We start from the raw sequence: 19,730 nt of genomic DNA, 5'->3' as shown, positions 1-19,730 counted from the left end.
CTCTACAGCAAACTGAACTCTATCTATCTATCTATCTATCTATCTATCTATCTATCTATCTATCTATCTATCTATCTATCTATCTATCTATCTATCTATCTATCTATCTATCTATCTATCTATCTATCTATCTATCTATCCAACCGACCCATGGTAACTGAATGTAGACAGACAGGGGGCGTTGATAGGCCGCTAGAGAGCAGCCTCTGTCTGCTGAGGGCTGTGTGCTGGCAGAGGGAAACGGGTCGTGGCAGACCAGAGATGTAGTGTAGCTCGCTGGGACTCCGTGGCCAGCCGTCTGTCACTTTTACCAGGGCTCATTTGTTTGACATTAGCACGGGATGGGAAAGACCGGATTTATTATTTTGCACAGTCGCACTGCATGAATGTGTCGCGTAATGCGACTGAGAAGAGCTGCCTTCGGGGGGAAATATTTATGGTTCGGGACGGTTTTGTTGGAGTAGCTAGTTGCTAGCGCTGGGCTAGCGACTGTGCTGGCTACTTCGAACGTATTTTTTGCAAGGATGCTACGGTGGATACGACAGCAGCTGGTAAAACTGATCTCCTACCTTTCTCATAACGCTAGCCCTCATTGTCTCACAACCGCAGTTGCTTCCTACATCGCTTAGCACACGGAAAGCTGTCTGAACTTTATTTGGCTAATATTTTAGCACGCTAATCTAACTAGCTGTTGCCGATGTGTCTAAAACATTGTTGACTGTCGTGAGGTGTTGACAGTCAGGTGTAGGTTGTGTTAGCTTCTATCCCAGTTAGCCACCGGTAATTAGCTGAAAAAGGTCCGACGAAGCAGTTTGAGACCGAAGCAACAAACAGACCGGGACTGAGTTTAAATTGGAGTTTAGAGCTTATTTGAAGTTCTCTGAATCGTTTGTAAAAAAAATTAACAGCCTGTTATCCATTTAACGCTAGCTTGCTGGCTAACGATGTAAAACTTGGCAAAGTTAAAGTGTTGCTAACTCTTCCACTAGCAGTTAGCGTTAATTCTAAGTGTTTGCTAACGTTAGTTAGCCACATTACACCACTCTCAGGCGGAGTTGTTGTTTTCTTCCCCACATTTACTTATTTATGGCAAGAGAGCCAACAAACTAACTTTAAAAGCTAATTAGATATTATTCTCAACCCTCGAACATAGTAATGTATCGTGGCATCTCTCGTCATAACTTTGGTAACACCTTGGGATCGGCTCAGTGTTGCTGTAATTCATTTCCTGGTTTTAATCTCTCCTCGCTTAACTTTAACGTTCATCGTCCTTGAATGATTAACATATGCTCGGAGAGCATCGTGTATATGCTGTAATCACCTGTTGTTTGCCTACAAACATGGCTGTGTGTTGGCGCATTGACAGGCGGAGTCATATGTTTAGCTGGAGCAGTTGTTTGTCAAAGTACAAATGAAAGTTTAAAGAAGATCCTGCATCAACATCCAGTATGAATGAGAGGGGGGTGACTGGTGGAGGGGGTGTGTGAGCGTGTGAGGGCTCATACCCATGGTAATGAATGAATGAATGAATGAATGAATGAATGAGTGATCAGCCACACGTTGGCCAAGCTGTCACCTCACAGCAAGTGAGTTTAATCAGTGTTAAGGTTTCTGAGCTCCCATGTCCTTTTCACTGAGCTCTCCGTAGCACTTCGGGTTGGGTTAGAGTGTGTCTTGTTCAGCTACAAGTTTGTCAGTCTGTACCAAAAAGTTTTCTCTCTGTTGTCAGAGGTTAACTTTGGCTTTTGCTTTTTTAAGAGTAGCTACAAGAGTTCCATAAAAACGACAGCCTGCTCCTAGTTTGAGATAGCAGTTAATTTGACCCTTCCCATTTATCTGACCTGCCTAGTTAATTAAATGCCTAATTAAAATGCATCCTAACACAACTGGCTTAATGCATAAGTTTGTGGGGGCATTTGTCTGGCCCTGATATCAGCTGGAATGTAATGCAGTGAAGTTTCTTCCCTTGCATGTTGCTTATCAGTGTCTTTCTGGTGACTCTGGTCCACGTTAAGAATGAGAAAGGAGGAGGAGAAGAAGGTGGGAGAGGCCGGCTTTAAAGTGTGGCAGCTTTTTAATGTCAGTCTTCTTCAATCAGCAGTATACTGCATTTACATCTGAAAAGACCTACAGTACAAGCAGCAGTTGCACCAACCCGTTAAACTTGTTCCTTCCTTGTGATTCCTGTGGAGATCACAGTTTGCAATGTATATATTATTAGTTACTATTTTCCAATTCACATTGTTCCTTTCATAACTTTAGTGATACATTGTAATTGTTTGAATTTTTAATCTGATTTCCCAAAGGCACATTTTGCAAATGTACATCTTTTCTGCAGCGAGACTTGGTATGGCTGATGTGGGATTATGGATGTTTTAATGCGACAGTTTTCAAGATACTAATTGCTTGCAACTGCCTTATCAAGCAAAGCTAACCATGATGCCTTTTTGAAAAAACAAAAGCGGAGTTCATTAAATGCACACTTTGATGCATTATCTGCTTCTCAATCAGGTTTGAGTCTCAGCAAGCTGATTTATTATGCCGGAGTGAAATGGAAATGAAAAGGAAACTATAGCTGTGTGATGTAAGAAATGGGAAATCTAGATGATTATGTGTGGCTAAATGTTTTTTGGTATTTCTAACATTATATGTACTATGCATGTTAGCCTGCTGAGCTAACACACACTTTTACTGTCTCATTCAGGATCTGTTATAATAAATCAGAAAACATTTGACTATTAACTGTCTCATGCCACCCTTGATAAAACTGCCAACTTCCTTCTCATCTGGAGCTCTGCTTCTGGCTATTCATTTCATACCTCATGTAGTTAGATATCTGATTGGCATGTCTGTAGTGATGTTAGTATTGCTGTTGTCATCAGCAATACCATCAAAAGCAGCACCCTTTGCATCTGACTTCAGCCTTTTGCTCTCTCTCTCCTTCTTTGTGGTGCAGTCTTTCTGTCTTAAGCACTTGCTCTTTATTCAACTCCCTCTCTCCCTCTGTCCATCTCTGATTCTCTGATTAGCTCATCCCATTTGATTAAATGTCGCATAGGCTATGATGTGACTCAGTACGTTTCCTTGGTTGTGATGCATTTGTCTCTCGCACAGCCATTGTTCAGGGCAATGATTCCCCCAAGGCACTGTGGGACTTGTAGGTCTTATGCAGGGAGTAATTACCTGTCGGTCTACAAATTGATGGGGCCACAAGAGTTCGGGGATAAGAGTGTTTTCAAGAAAGCCACATTGAAAATGTTGCTATACTGTCAGTATTCTTTTCATTTTAAAATGAGGAGGCCTGTTATTTTTCATTTAGGTTATGGCTGATCTGGATACCCCAACCTTAGTTCAGTCAGAAGCTGATATTCAGTATCAGCTTCTTTGCACAATCTCATTGGTCTGAAAGCTTTAAAATCCTTCTTCAACTCATCTGCTACTTGTTATATCCATCTTCTCTCTTGTGACTGGCAACAATTTAATTGTGGAGCTAAAAACCTGTGAAATGTTTTCCACTTGGATTCACTTCATTGATGTACTTAATGAAATAGCTAAGTGTCCCTAATATGTGCCAGTCATGCCTATCCATCAGCCAAGTATGACATCAGCCCTATGCAGTTTTCCAATATTTCTACTCAATCTGTTATTTCCGACTGGATGCAGTCTTAAATAAGTAAATGTAACACCCTGGACATCAGGTTAGGTCTCTGGCTCATCATTACTGTTGTTCCTCAGGCTGTAAAAGAACATCTGAAAGTTAAAAATGTCATGTGTCATAGCCAACCAATTATAGCCCTATAAAACATGTAAAATATATCACCATCTACAAAAGCAACCACAAGTAGTACAGTCGATCACTTAAACAGACATGTGCCTGGCAAAGGTCATTCGTGGCACCATCCACACCTTAACAAGAAGTGTTTTCAGGCAAACATTTTCTTTTGTTTGTTCATAATGGTCAACTGTAGGGACATAACATCTCTTGCTTTACAAAACATGGGTTAGGCTTTAAATTTGCAATTCTCTGTTAATTTATATCATACGTACAATATCACTGATATTAAATTCATACTTATCGTGCAGTATAAAACTGGAAAGTGTTTTTGTTCTGTTATTAGTCATTTACACAAACACGGGCAGTAGTGTACAACTGAAAACTGGAATCCAAAGATTCACTCATTGGTCACAACGATGGTCTGTGTGTGGGCGGCAGTAATTCCTTGTTTCTCCCTTGTGGGGGTGTCTGAGGTTTTGGTTGATAACTTGACAATACCGCTTCATTTCCTCATGTCATCTTGCTCAACTCACTCACAGATATATACTGTTAATAAAGCGTAGACTTGAACTACTATGGGTTATTTTAGATGTGCCTTCTTTTAGGTGGCTGAAGTACATTTTCTGCTGACCCTGTCCACAGCAGTGCATTGCATAGCTTCTGTGACGGTACTCCGATGTACTTGTGAAAGTATCTCGTACAACCCCACTCAAAAAAACTGAACCTCAACTATCCCTTGAAAATATACTGCCTCAAAAGGAGCATAAAGCTAAGGCCGGTGATTCAGGATAGGCCATAACAGAGGGCCAATAAATGCTCTTAATATGTAATTGATTATGAAATATCCATGGCATTACCTACCTAATAAAAAGTGACATTTTACCACCTCTGTTTTATGCCATAATAGTAATCCTCCAAATAATCCCGCTGCCAGACCGCTGTATATTTCTATGTGTATTTATCGTTTGGGGTTAAAATCACTTGTTAATGTTGATTTGATGGACAGATAGATGTCAGTTGAGCAACCCATCGCAGATTATGCAGCACTGACATTCGTAATCCAAATCATGTGAAGAATAATGTGATTCTGTGTAGATTCTACAAGATTCCTTTGAAAAACATTTAAGCTACATCAGATGTGGCCCAATAGGAATTTTTTTGACATACCAGCCAATGCTGGTCTTCTGCTGTATTTCTATAAACTTTGAATGACCCTGGACGAAAGCAGTCTGTACTATTGTCCTTTATTGGTAGCTCCCTCGCCAGTTGAACTAGATGAACTGGAAACTCTTAAAGGTGTTTTCAATGTGAAGTGGCTTCAGCCATATCCTAAAGCACGAACAATAATCACTATGTTAAAGCTGCATTGTAGTGCTTTCACAACCATTGGGTGAGGTTCTTCCCCTAATTTCACAAGGCCTCATCGTTGTTACGGTTAGAATGAGCAGTTTTGTATGATCCCAAAAAACGATGGGACGCCGTGTAAACAGAATGCTGTCATTTGGAAACTGACTGTGTTTAAATGTATTGTCTTTGTACTGTTTTCGACTGAGTATATGTCTGTTTTACACAGCGTCCCAGTGTTTTTGGAAGCAGGGTTGTACTCAGCCACCAAGCTACTGTGTGCAAATGTTTTAATGATTAAGCAACTTAACTGATGGCAGATTGATGTGGTGAGTTGGAATCTCTGACTTCTCAGATTGTCTGAAAAACTGGGTGCGTAAAGAGAGGAAATAGTCCCCTCCAACAACCACCATCACGAATCCATACAGTAATTATGCAAAGGCATATAAAGTAAGATGTTAACCACGCTTAAGTACAAATTTACTGTAATCTATCAGCAGGGATGTAATAGTTCATTGATCAATCCCAGTGACTCAACAGTGACTTTGTTAGATGTGGAGATATCTATCTTACAAAACTCACTTCCTGGCCCATGAGTGTCTGCAACTGCCGGGTCATATAGGTTGATTTACAATCCTGTATTACTGCAAGTCTGTCTAAATGTAACTGCCTCATGGGAGCTGTTCAGCAGCCAGTGTAAATAAGCAGTAGTAGTATTGGGCAGGTTCCTGTTTCCTGCAGCAGTCAACTCTAGTTGTAGAGGGTAACTCTAAGCTATGAATGCGGTACTGTATGTGCAGCTGTACGATTGCAGGATGTTGCTTTAAAAGGTTTGTCATGGTTTGCATGCTCAGGTGATCTTCCCATTTAAGATATAGATGATTAGAGCTGTGTTCAAAGACTGATTAAAAGAAAGGTATACTAGCATTCTTCTTTTTCACAAATAATTACATGTGACTTCACATAACTTCAGATTAAATGTTCAGGGATTGTGAAGCTATTTTTTAACTAAATTTAAACACTGCAGGACGCAGAAAAAGTTTAACCAATGCTTATTCATTTACTCTCACTTTGTGAGAACTTCCTTTTGTTGGCTGTGTTTCCTCTGTCAGGTACTTACAGTGAGTTGAGAAATGCTGCTGTTTGCCATGACTAACTTGGTCATTAAACACTGGTTTGCCTGGTGTGATTCATGTTTAGTTAAATTGTGGTTTTAAATCCAACTGTCCTACTGAGTCTCTCTGTATGTTCAAGGGGAATTCCAGTGATTTTACACATCAAATTCTGTTTACTGGTCTTGGTGAGTACTACTGCATATGTTTAAAAAAAAAAAGAGTTCAATCTGATAAATTGCCTCAAGTGATTTTACCTGAGGTGGGGTTGGTTTGGGTGAAAGGCTGCTGGTTGGAAATGAAGAAATCTGGGCGTGTGGAGTAAGAAAGCAGGGAGGGTACAGAGATCTCACATGGGCCACCTTTTAACAGCTGTGAGCCAAATGGAAAAGAAGGGATCAACTGAAATAGAAAATCCTGATTGTTTTCATTCCTAAATGTGGATCGCTGATCGTATGCCAGGTGATGATGGAAAGGACACTGTTTGTGCAAAGTTTGAGTGCTTTCAGAACCATGAAAATAGGAATATGTGTTGACCCTTGTGAAAAGAAGCATATATGTTCAGGTGAGAACTTGATATCAATCTGTAAACACTGCAGTAGGCTGACATGCCATCGTCCGTCCTTCCAGCTCCGTGTTAAGTGTGGTGCCCTTATTTAATAAACAGTAAGAAAGCAGCAGCAGCTGTAGAGCTTGAGAAAGTGAAAGAACAGTAAGGCAGTAATAGTTCACATGTGTCCCTGAACAGAGGTGAATCTGCGTGGGAGTGAGTGACGTGGCCCGGATGCATTGCTCTGTGTACGCATACGGGTGTGTGTTGGACATACGTCATGCCACATTTGTAAATGATTGTAGGCACTTGCTTTAGCCTTTTTAGTGTAGCTGTCAGGTAGCGTGTGACACACAAGACAAATACAAGAAAAGCGCATCTTGTTGCTTTGGTCTCCAGATGAATGGATGCAAAAAAAAAAAAAACTATGCTGATATAGCCACAACTTATTTCCATGTCAATTTAAAAACATACTGAGCGTTTGCATAAAATTCAGTCACTATGCTTCCTCTTAAAGCTCCTGCTAGATAAATAAATACAGCTGACCACAGCTAGTCAGCTGCTCCTATACTGTCACTTCATGTCTGTGGTTAGAGGTAAGAGCGTGTGGCAAGGCTGCCGACTAAACTGTGCTGAAGGACGCGTTGATCTGTGCCAGATGTTTCCATCCACACTTTAGGTAGTGTGGCATATTGAAACCCTTTTTTATTGCGCACATATTACGTGTTTTGGCGTAGAGCTTCTGTTTTGTTGTGGGCCAAAAGCATGTTTCTTATGTAAGTTGTCTTGCTTTCATACACACACATTTAAGCTTTGCTTTAAGCTCTTACACTATAGGTGTATACTTTCATCTGTACTTGCATGATGTAACACACCAGTGTAGTGTCTGGCAGTATTTCTGTTTCTCACTCTGGGATCTTAACTTCTGCTGCACTGGACAAAAAAGTTCATAGAGAAATGGCTTTACAAGCTAAACTAGGCAGTAACAAACCGCATTGAATAGAGGCAGAGAATGTTGCCCCAGGTGGATTTTAGTGTAGTGTAGGCTGTCAGGGTTAGTCATGCCTGTGCTTAATTCCAACAATAGAAAATGACTTGCTATAAAATAAAGTTGGACTGTTACATTAATTGCCTATAATTCATATTTACTTTAAATTTAAATAATCTGCCAGAGAAAAGGGAATTGGATTTTCCTGGCAGTTATTTGTTTTTACATGTTTTAAATTACAAATTTTCAATGATTGATTAATTGATAATTTATTTGATTAACTTTTTATTTGCCTCTGTGTGACCAAGTGTATGATTTACTGCAATATCATAAAATGTTGTGACAGTTGCAGTATTGTTTTTTTATTTGTTCTCTGTTACTATTACTCAGCAGTAATAGTTATCTTGATAACTTGTTTAAAACACATGGTTTTGTGTACAATGATCTTGAACTTGAGCCAAAAAACATGTTAATTATTGAGTAATGCATGCTAATTTTTCAATGAATTAGTTAAAAATCTTGGAAAATTGAGAAAAGAAAACCCATCACAGTTTCCCAGAGCCCAAGGTAAAATATACCAAACTGCTGCTCAAACTGTTCAAACCAACAGATTAAAACCCCCAAATAATATAGTTTAGAATTATAGAAAACAGACAAAAAGCACAAATTTTTCCAGTTGAAAAAGCTGGTATGCACAGTTGGAGCCATTTCTGTTATTCGACTAATCAATTAATCAACTAATTGCTTCAGTTCTACACTCCACACTTGGTACATGAAACGTCAACAACACTTTGCCCTAAAGTTCAGCAGCTCTGTCCTAATTAGTAAAATGACTGAGTGGTTTATTTAGTTGTGCAAAGAGAACATAAGTGAGATGTCTTCTACAGCATAAGGGATGTCTGTTTTTATGGAAGTAACCTCTTGTCTTCTTTTATTCCCCTCCTTTTCCACATTTGTCCCCTCTTTTTGTCCCACCCCTCTCCATCTCTTCTCTCATTTCCTTCCTTCCTTCAGGGCTTTGACCCCCCTCATCAGAGCGAGACCAGGACGGTTTATGTAGCAAACCGTTTCCCTCAGCATGGTCACTACGTACCACAACGCTTTGCTGACAACAGAATCATCTCCTCCAAGGTAAATGGAGGCAAATGTTTTTAGCTTCAGTATGTGAATTTTCTCCATGGTGTTATCACTGCCTGACTTCATGTTATTAAGTCACAATGAGGCAGTATGTCTTTTTTCTTTTCTTTTTTGACTAGATGTAATTTTTTAGTTTATTGTCGGCATAATAAAAAGAGAAAGTTGTTTCTTGAAAAATGTTTTAACTAATATGAATCTCCAGATTTTTTTTTTCATAACTGCCACAATCATGTTGAATTCTGCCATCGCTGCAAAAGCACCTGCAAAACAGACAGATGACGAGAGCACCATTTATTTATTTATTTATTTATTGTTGAAATGGTTTAGGCCCTTCTTTGAAAGCTGTGAACCATGATGTTTTGCACTGAGCAGAACCAGTGTTAAAAAAAGCTTTCTGTGGATTTCTGGTGTGGTGGGAGAGAGATAAGGGCTGAAGCTTGATTTGTACATAACAGGATCAACTCAGACAAAAAACCCCCAACCCCTTTGTGTTGGTGAGAGGATTCATAGATCAGTTGGAAGATTGACTGGAGAGACAGGTAATAATCCAAAGAGGCTGCTGCCCAGCACCAACAGTGATGGCTGTCATTGATTAGGCAGCTGATTAAGTGATCGACAGTGGCTTATTCTTGATGGAGCTGTGTACGAATGCGATGAGTTTCACCTCCGGGAAGGTAAAAACAGGTTGTCAAAGCTCAGCTCAGTGCAGAAAAAAAGAAAAAAGTGTCACTGCAACTTTTTCCTCCATCAGTTGTTCTTTCCAGACCATGCTGCACAGGAAGTAATGAACTGAAACACGAGAGTGAAACAAAAACAGCCTTTTAAACAGCAGTCGTCTGCAGAACGCTGTGCTCAGGGTATCCTTTAATGACTACTTCGTATTATTTGTTATCTTAATGTGCCTGTTTGAATACTGCCAGTCAGACACAGGCTCATTATTCCTGCCTCGTGTATTTGTTTACATGTATTTTACATGTTCTTAAATGCAGTTCCCTCTAGCATCCTGAGGATTTCTTTTGATACTCTGCTTAAGTAAGCTCTACTTTGTTGTTTCTTTCTTTTTCAGTACACAATTTGGAATTTTGTTCCTAAAAATCTGTTCGAGCAGTTCAGAAGAATAGCCAACTTCTACTTTCTCATCATCTTCCTCGTACAGGTAATAAAACTCTCACACACACACACACACACACACACACACACACACACACACACACACACACACACACACACACACACACACACACACACACACAGGTCTTGTCTGCAGGTGCTTGTTCTCCTCAGTCAGATGGTGACGAGCCTAATATGACCTCGGTTTTCCCACCCTAAATGCAAGTGTGTGTGTGTGTGTGTGTGTGTGTGTGTGTGTGTGTGTGTGTGTGTGTGTGTGTGTGTGTGTGTGTGTGTTTGTTTGTTTGTGTGAGAGTGAGTCATGGCCTTCTAGAGAGACAGGTCTGCCTGTGTATTAAAACATTACACCCACACATTTACTAATATCTGTGCCTTCACAGCCAGCCCGAGGTGTTAGGCCTTCACTATGCATCCGTCATCCCGTGCTGAAGTAGGATGTGGCGTTCAAATTTTCCGGCTTCTCCTGATTTATTTGGGCTTGTGTAGTGAAGCCAGAGCAATCGACTTGACTCTGTCTGGAAAGTCATTCTTTTCACCCACTCAACTTGTCAGAGAAGCTGAAGTCAGTTAATCTCAAATCACTGAAAGGAGGGCCTCTTTTCATCTTGACGTTATGAACATGATGTTTTATTGATGGCCAATTTGACCGCTTTTTGGAAGGTCTTATTTGGATTCCTAGATAGCTGTTTCCTTTTCAAACCAAGTAAATATTATAATATAGATATGTCTTTGGTGTGTGTTAAAGGGCCTTGCAGGATTTTTCGTGTGAACACGAAAAATCACTTTACATTCAGACTCACTGGCCTAAAGCCATTGTATGTATGCTTTAGGCCTAACAGTGATGTGAGTACCTTGTACCTAGATTTATTTTATTTAAATCTGCACAGTACTCAAACTTAATGGCACCCCCCTGTCCTGATGCAGGATAAGAAAATTATCAAGAACAGTAAAAGATCAGTTTGGATGGTTTGGATCAGTATGTTCATTGGACAGAAAGTTGGAAAAATACGAATGCAACACTACTACCGCACAGTACACACAGTTATAATGCCATCCTGAGGCGGTGGTGGGATTTTGCACTTCATGGTGTCGCTGGTGTCCACATAGGCAAAACATGCTGCGTAGGAGATGGGGACAGACTCTGTCTCTCTCTGAGGGACGCCGGAAGTGTGCATTACTTTAAGGTTACATAACCTCCTCACATTGGAGCAGACAGGTGGCCTTGACACACACACGCACACATAAACACACACACATACACAACGAAAAATGCACAAAATCTTGATTTAAGGGTTGAATGAGTAAGATACATTACTGAATATATATGTGTGTGTGTGTGTGTGTGTGTGTATATATGTGTGTGTGTGTGTGTGCGTGTGTGTGTGTGTGTGTGTATATAAAACAAATGTCATCAAATGAAAGCAGAGGTGTGATGAAATTATTCCATTGGATTTTATTTTTGCAGAGCTTCACTTTTAAGGTGGAACTCCACACTATTATTTTTTTTTTGCACTGTATATCAAATCACATAGATTATTGCCATATAATGAATTTGGTGATTTTCAGAGCACATACTGTGTTTAAGACACTGTATGCACTGTGTGTGTGTTTGGATTTAAAGTTCAGTTGTGTTGTCCCTCTCACACTGACTGTTGGAAAACGTGTCAGCCTTAAGCCACAGTGCCATGCCTCCTCCAGTGCATTGATTTGAATATGCTTCAGGGTAGTTTCTCGCAGTGTTTGAGGGCGTGGTTACCCTCTAAGAGAGGTTTTTACTTAGTAGTAGTAACGAAATGACGCATGTTGTGCATCATGTTAACAGCGTGTCAAAATGTAATCCAGGAAGTAATGACAGGAACACGAAGAGGGCAGTCACTGTGCTACCGTGTTCTGCTCTTCTCTAAACTAGTATGTCTGCAAAAATGTTTTATAGAAACCAGAGCGTCCTACTTACCATAAAACCACAACGTCCCCGGGTCAAATCCAGCCATGCACCTTTGTTGCATGTCATGCCCAAAAATAAGAATATTAAGAAATCACATCAACAAGAAATGACAAAAAATGTTTGGAAATGAATGAATGAATCAAAAGTAACATAGCACTTGATTTTTTGTTTAACGTTAGCAGGGAATAATACCTTGGCTTCACCACTTTCTGAACAAGATGTGTCTGCTACTGTAAATTTTGCTTCTGAAGCTTTTAGTTTCCCTTTTGTGTGATTCTGAACTGACAGTTTACCTTTGAGGGAAGCGTAGGGGTTTCCTGTTTGGCACATCAGCCACTACTTCTCTCTGTTGTCTTTCTAGTTCGCTTGTTGTCTCTCTGACGGGGCCCACTCACTCTTACTGATTCTCTGGTGTCAGTTTTTTCTGCTACACTTCCAATTTGTTGAAATCTCCACCCCACCCCACCCCCCCGCCTTTGTATTTGTCTTTCCAGTTGATGATAGACACCCCAACTTCCCCAGTCACCAGCGGTTTGCCTCTCTTCTTTGTGATCACAGTAACTGCCATAAAACAGGTGAGAACACAGGTGCATGATAGCTTCCTCTTTGATGGAGAACTAGCATACATGTATTATTAAGTGAGATTTATTGTGGTCAATGACTTGTGTTGGTTTCATCTGCAGTGTTCAGTTGAATTCAAATTGAGAAAACTTCAGTCACAATGTTAAAAATATGCTGTTTTATCCTCTAACCAGTGATAAACTTTGCATTGACATAAGATGTCTTTGGAATAACTTAAACAGCCATTAGACACTTGAGTCGATCAATAATTAGTCATGCCAGCACTGCACCTCCACTGCTGATCGATCACACTGTATTCCACTGTGAAGCTGGCAAAGGTCATTTGCTGCATGTGATCGGTTATTGAATGAATATCGTCATAGGGCTACGAGGATTGGCTGAGACACAAGGCGGACAACGAGGTGAATGGGGCTCCGGTGTTTGTGGTTCGCAGTGGAAGTCTGGTCCAGACGAGATCCAAGAACATCAGGGTAAGATGGCAAAACCTAAAGGGACTTTATTGTTCCAGTTTCAAACTTTACTCTTTAAGAACAGGATGTTACTTTCACCAAAGCAAATTATTGTGTTTGTGTCTGGGGAAAAACTATACATAAAGGTATCTAAAAATAGCTCTTTGCAGCTCATAGCCAACAGTCATGACTAATTTAAGCTTGGCTGTTAAATTCCTGGAGCTAGTGGTGTGTCTTTGGAGCTAGTCAGTGTAGAAAGATCATATGAGATACCGTCAGTGCAAAGTTTCACATGTTAGGACTGCAAGAAACTGGGCTATTCATGGTGTTTGACACAAACGCTGCTGTTTGTTTGTTCTTGTGTGTATGTTTGCATTATTGGACAGCATATTTACAGCCCAGCCTCTCCTGTCACTGATGGCGTGACTGTGCTGCCTGGATATGCCTGTAACTCAGAACATGGTGGTTCACACAAACCCTCTGAGGTCAGAGACACTATAACTATTGTGTCTGGAGCCGACGCAACGATACCTAATGATGTGTGCCCTTAAGTCAGACGCACACTTGATACTGTTTGGCCAGTCACGGTCAGGAGACTTGTTGTCAACAGGAGCGAGACATTTTATTTAAAGTCAAACTGAAATTAAATAGCTTTTTTCTCTCTGCTACATATCTGCTCTGCAAATCAAATATCCTCCTTTGAGAAAAAGTCAGAATCCAAAAGGGAGAAATTTCTGATCTGTGTTTTTTGGTTTGGTTAGCAGTGAGTAGCATTCTGTCCGAGGTGGAGCAGGCTGTCACACTGAGCCAGACAGCCTCCTGCTGCACAACACAAGAACCACAGATTTACAACAATAACCCATATTGTGCTTCCTGCTAAACTCTCCGTCTTATCTAAGCAACAAACATGAACACACGTCTTATCCTGAACGAGTGCCCAAAGAAACACTCATCTGGGAAAAGTGCACTGACGTCAGTTTGCAGCTAGACAGATGCTGTCAATCAAAGGCAGACACCAACACGCCCCTCCAGTCAGCTTAGACAAAAAAAAGCATTTCTGATACTGAATCTCCACAAACAAGCAGATGCTGCTGTCTGCTGGTCAAGTTTAGTTTTTTGATTACCTGTGGACAATTTAGTTGATAGTTTTTTTTTAAAGTAAGTGCATGACAAAGAGAGAGTGCAGATCTACTTAAAGGACCATTGTGTAGGATTTAGTGGCATCAAGCAGTGAGGTTGCACACTGCAACCATCTGAATACCTGTTGCCTCACTCCTCCCATTCCAAGGGTGCAAGAGAGCCTATGGTGGCTGCCAAAGGTCTGTTGTGACCTATTGTAGAAACAGTGGCCCTGGTCCTCTTCAATGATGGATTCCATGGAGGAGGACCAGGACCACTCCTGCTCCCTCTATAGATATAAAGAGCTCATAGAGAGCTTGCACTTTAACTTTTGTGTGTATTTGTGTGTGTGTGTCTTTCTTCCTCTCCATCCAGGTGGGGGACATTGTTCGAGTGGCTAAAGATGAGACGTTCCCCGTTGACCTGGTGTTGCTCTCGTCAGATCGTCCAGATGGCACCTGTCACATCACCACAGCCAGTCTCGATGGAGAGACCAACCTTAAGGTCTGTGTGTGTGTGTGTGTGTGTGTGTGTGTGTGTGTGTGTGTGTGTGTGTGTGTGTGTGTGTGTGTGTGTGTGTGTGTGTGTGTGTGTGTGTGTGTGTGTGTGTGTGTGTGTGTGTGTGTGTTTGTGTGTGTGTGTGTGTGTGTATGTGTGTGTGTGTGTGTCGCCTTTGGGAGAATATCTGTGGTGTGTCTGAGTTTGTGGTGTGAAAACTTGAAGAAATGCATATCCACAACCAATCCTAAGAATAAAAACTGCACAAGCCAGCAGCCTTAAAGGTGACCTGTGAAGTATAAACAACAAAAGTTAGATTCAGAAAAAGATTCAGTGTTTTTCATCACATTGTGTTTGTCCTTGAGGCCTGACAAATGAAACACATTTACAAAACTGGTTATTTTGATAGTTTAAATCCATGTATTTAAATAAATCCATGTTTTCTTTGCTGCTGCATTTCTGTAGTTGCTGTAGTTACTCCAGCTGTTGATCACTGGAGTTGTGTGAAACCAGCCGTTAGTTTTTAATTGGTTAGCAAATAGAGTTTGGTTAGCAGACCCCTGCCCATCTGTCATGAGTAATGCCATTTCCTGTGTCTGCCAGATGTATGCATGTTTTACAAAAGGTTGTCAAATGACTTGGATGTCATTTTTGTATTCAGCAAGTCCTCTCCTCTCCTCTCCTCTCCTCTCCTCTCCTCTCCTCTCCTCTCCTCTCCTCTCCTCTCCTCTCCTCTCCTCTCACTTCTCCTCTCCTCTCTCCTCACTTCTCCTCTCCTGTCCCCAGGCTGGCCAGAGGCTATGTGGTTTAATTGTCTCTCTAAGGACTTGGTGCTGTGTCTGCTAAAGTTTATTTATACAGCATGATGGGTTTTAGTGTTGGGCCAGAAATGTGTTTTTACCAGTTTTGCACCTTTTGATATCTTTAGAAATTGGGTTTTTTGCTGTACTGTGTTGTTACAGTGATACTAGAATAGCACCAGTAGTGCACCTATCATCATCTCTCTTTTTTTCACCTTAAGGAGCCTGCTAAAATTATAGGAGCCTGTAGCTACAATTAAATTATAGCTACAGTATTAGTGGATCAGGTTAATTTTACTAAATATATACGGCAAGTTAAGCAGAAAAAAAGCTCACCTCTGGGTCAGAATACATTATGGTGGGTGTTTAATAAGGTCATAAGATTAGAAAGCTGTCAAAGCTACTGATAATGTTGGGATGGAACATGATGGGTGTGATGCATCTGTGTGTATGTATGTATGTATTGATACAGATGCAGTCAGCTTAATTATACAAGAATTTGACTTCATGTCTCTCAGTGTACTTCAACACCATTAGACATAAAAGCTAAAAACAAGGACAACAAAGCTGCTCAAATAAAGGTTTCGAATAGACAGGACTATTATATATAAATATATATAAAAAGTACCATTGACCAAACACATAAATATAAAGTCAAGTGCTTAATGACATTCTCCCTCTGTCGTATGGTCAGGTTAAGAGTTGAGGTGCAGCCGGCAGCAACTGACCCAACCAGCTGTTTATCAATAGAAAGCTTTTTGTTCTGTCAGTCTATTTGTTCACAAGTTTGCACTTTTTTATGAAAACTTCTCCCTTATAAACTGAAGTATCTTTGTCCAATTTTAAACAATGCTTCCCTTTAATCAGCATTTGACTGTATCATGTGTTGTGTATGTAATGTTTGTTTGTAGACTCACTACTCTGTGGCGGAGACAGCAGTGTGTCAATCAGTGTCCCAACTGGAGGCTCTGCAGGCTGTGGTAGAGTGTCAGCAACCAGAAGCTGACCTATACAGGTGATTTTTACCTGCGTGAACACACACCCCTTCAGGGTCAGACCACAAAAAATCCAGGGTGAAGTCACATGCAATAAACTAAGGATCCTCCCAGCTAAACACGTTAGAACATTAGAAATTGGAATCCTAGTATTGTGCAGATAACTCATTTAATTTGCTGGAATCTCCTAAGAACCCCTTGAAGTCTCCAGAGCCCACTTTAAAAACCACAATGATAAATACATGGTAGAATTGCCCTGCTAGAGATGTGTTATTAAATGGGTTATAGGGAGAAGTGGCTTCATCACCTCTTCAACAGCTGCTGTTCCTCTCGTCTGTCTCTGCTGGCTACTCCAGGATCGATCAGTGTATTTTTAGATCGGGCAGTTTGATTCGGTGGCAGTTTTCTTCCTTCCCCCCTCTCGGTTGCTTTCTCTTTCTCTCAACACTCACTGGCTTTACTGACTTAAAGGCACAATATGTAAGACATAACTTTTGGTTTTTCACACTCAAAAAATTAACCAACATTACCAACATAATGCTAACTCCATTCATTCAAACAACAACAGAAACCAAATAAAATAAAAAACAAACCATCTTTATTTGTCTTTCCAATGTTCCAATTATCACCAACTCTGGTTTGGTTAAAATAAACCCTTATTCATGGTTAGATGTAAAAGTATTCTGGCTCTGCTGATGCCCAACCTTCCTCTCGCTCCTCTCGCCTGCCATATCTTCGTCATCCCAGTAGTCAGAATCCTGATTGGAGCAGCTATAAATCACCTCTGTGCTGTATTCCCTGTTGGCAAACTGGCCTCTGTTGGTCTCAGAGGCTGTCCGGCCATTTTCACTGGGAGGCTGCTGAGCCCGGTTCAGTGCAGTGTTAACACCAATACTCGCCCACTGCTTAGAGCTCCCGGCCTGGGCAGACTCAGTCACCTAATAGGGCCACTAGCTGCACAGCTAACTGAGCTAACTAACTAACAGCAGCTTGTAACAGCCATAGATAAGTGTGAGTAAACATGAAAGGGCGTAGTAAAATTCTGTGAATATTGAAGGTGGGAACTTTCCATGGGAATATAGGGGTTATTTTCTCAGGCTATATTGACCATGTCATATGCAGATAGAAACAAACCTCTTATCATATCATAATCAAACAGAATTGTAAACCCTTCTAATAGAAATGAAAAAAAAATCAACATTTTAGCTGTGTTGAACTTAATGTGAACTGACTCATTTGAACTCATTGAACATTTATTTGTCAAACACATATAATGTGAAAAGTGCCCCTTGGCAGGTTAGCTACCTCTCCGAGGTAAGTTAAATAAGGTGAAGATGTACTTTGAATGTTTGAGCCAACAATGTGGGCTGTGCGCTAACTCAGTTAGCATGCTTGATCAAGCTACATCCCGCATGGTAACAGCTAGCTAGCAAAAACTAGCAGAATGTTTGAACAAATTATAAACTATGTTATACTCCAGATCTTTAATTCCCTTGGAAATTTTCTGGAAATGCTTCAAAAAGTCTTTTCAACCCTAGTTTCAATATGTCATTTTCATTTTTGTTAATTTGGACATAATGTGCAAGAAAGGCTGTTCACCACAGAGCCTAGCCTCTATGTGCTCTGTCTCTCAAAATGCCTTGAAGAGAACCTGTGCATTCTGCAGAGACAGTCCTGTAACACATTTAAGATAAGCCAAATGATTGGAGAGAAATATGATTGATGACCAGCTGCATATGAACACAGGTTTTTACAATAACCAGGTTATTGAAATGCATGTGAAAGCTTTTTGGCTTTTGCAGGATGTTTTTTTGAAAGTAGCCCATTTCCTGTGTGCATTTGGATGTTGCTACTCTCTCCATCTTGCCCCTCAACTAAAATGCCTTTGGTGTTTTCCAGGTTTGTTGGTCGGATTACGGTGACTCAGCATGGAGAGGAGATAGTCAGGTAAGAACAGATTTATCCAACTACTTTGACTAATAATGAGATTAGTAATTAAAGGTGTACAAGACAAGCTGAAGACACAACTAAACAGACGCGAAGAATAAATATGCAGCTAAATAGAAATGATTCAATACATAATGTATACAGAAGATGCATGAGCCTCATAGACTGTTTTTGAGTGTTTAAGTTTATTTTTAAGTGTTCTGTATACTTTGTTTGTGCCAAAATCCTACAGCCACATTCATCTTTCTCTGTATTTATGTTGCTTCTGTTTGCTAATATGTCAGACCGCTGGGCCCAGAGAATTTGTTGCTGCGAGGAGCCAGATTGAAAAATACCAAAGAGATTTTTGGTGAGTTAAACATGAGTTGGGTGGTAAATGATTTCTTCCAATGTGAAGTTTCCATTTGAATTGAGAGAGAAAGAAAGACAAAATATAGTAGCTGCTCAAGAACAGGCTGCCTCAGAAACGCTTCCAGTGAATATTGGAGGCGTGATAGAGAGGTGACACAGCCACGTCACATCTGTGGCACAAGCAAGCCTAGCTCATTGGACATTACGGGACAGGCCACTCAGCATATGGCTGATTATGTGAACTGAATTGAGTATGGTTACTTGCAATGTCCCAATGCTTCACTAATTTGTCTCTGTGTAATGAATTCATGTGCAAGTCCATCAGCAGTCTAATGTTTTCATGTCCCACAAGCCCAGTGTAATACTAACTAACTAACTAACTGTGCTGTTGAAGGTGTGGCAGTTTACACCGGGATGGAGTCCAAGATGGCCCTCAACTATAAGTGCAAGTCCCAGAAACGCTCTGCAGTGGAGAAGTGAGCTTGTTCTGTTGCCTCTCAGAGTAAGCAAAATATTGTGGCTTTAAGGATAAGTTTTAACATTCGACTTTGAAATGCTTTCGTGTGCCAGGTCCATGAATACCTTCCTTATCATCTACCTGGGCATCTTGCTGTTCGAGGCCATCCTCAGCACCATCCTGAAGTATGCCTGGCAGGCTGAGGACAAATGGGATGAGCCCTTCTACAACCAAAAGACTGAACAAGAGAGGAACAGCAGTCCGGTTAGTCTGCATCGCATTAGGCGTCAATCCATTCTCACTGATTTGATTTTGTAAGTAGTGCTGGCTATCAGCCCCACAGATAAGATGAGGAAAGGTTTTAGTCGACGTCCCTTCACTTCATCTCCTCAACAAATATGAATGGGCTTTTTCTCTTTACAGCAGATACAGATTAATAGAGAGGTAGTTAAGATATAAAAATTGAGCTTGAATCCGCATATACACGCACATACAGTCCTAGCAGGGTGCTGGTGGGGCGCTTTTAGTGTCTCTAGATCTTGTGACAAGG

General features: G+C 40.7%; 1 protein-coding gene across 8 annotated transcripts in view; it reads left to right on the top strand.

The window, feature by feature from the left end:
* The first annotated feature begins 232 nt into the window (after window positions 1–232).
* atp11b (ATPase phospholipid transporting 11B) overlaps window positions 233–19,730 on the top strand; it is a 48,233-nt gene continuing 28,735 nt past the window's right edge. For all 8 annotated transcript variants that reach the window (XR_011602104.1, XR_011602105.1, XM_070960304.1 and 5 more), the window contains exons 1-11: window positions 233–551; window positions 8,784–8,900; window positions 9,973–10,062; window positions 12,477–12,557; window positions 12,927–13,034; window positions 14,508–14,636; window positions 16,342–16,445; window positions 18,325–18,372; window positions 18,657–18,721; window positions 19,118–19,199; window positions 19,294–19,444. Coding sequence is in view for 6 of the 8 variants with exons in the window: in XM_070960304.1 (XP_070816405.1) it covers window positions 525–551; window positions 8,784–8,900; window positions 9,973–10,062; window positions 12,477–12,557; window positions 12,927–13,034; window positions 14,508–14,636; window positions 16,342–16,445; window positions 18,325–18,372; window positions 18,657–18,721; window positions 19,118–19,199; window positions 19,294–19,444 (1,002 nt within the window). In the remaining 2 variants the exon portion in view is untranslated. The remainder of the gene's footprint in view (window positions 552–8,783; window positions 8,901–9,972; window positions 10,063–12,476; window positions 12,558–12,926; window positions 13,035–14,507; window positions 14,637–16,341; window positions 16,446–18,324; window positions 18,373–18,656; window positions 18,722–19,117; window positions 19,200–19,293; window positions 19,445–19,730) is intronic.

The sequence above is a fragment of the Chaetodon trifascialis genome, chromosome 4 (genome assembly GCF_039877785.1).
Source record: "Chaetodon trifascialis isolate fChaTrf1 chromosome 4, fChaTrf1.hap1, whole genome shotgun sequence".
Taxonomy (NCBI): Eukaryota; Metazoa; Chordata; class Actinopteri; order Chaetodontiformes; family Chaetodontidae; genus Chaetodon; species Chaetodon trifascialis.
The sequence above is the reverse complement of the archived record's forward strand: the minus strand, read 5'-3'. Positions and strand labels throughout refer to the sequence as shown.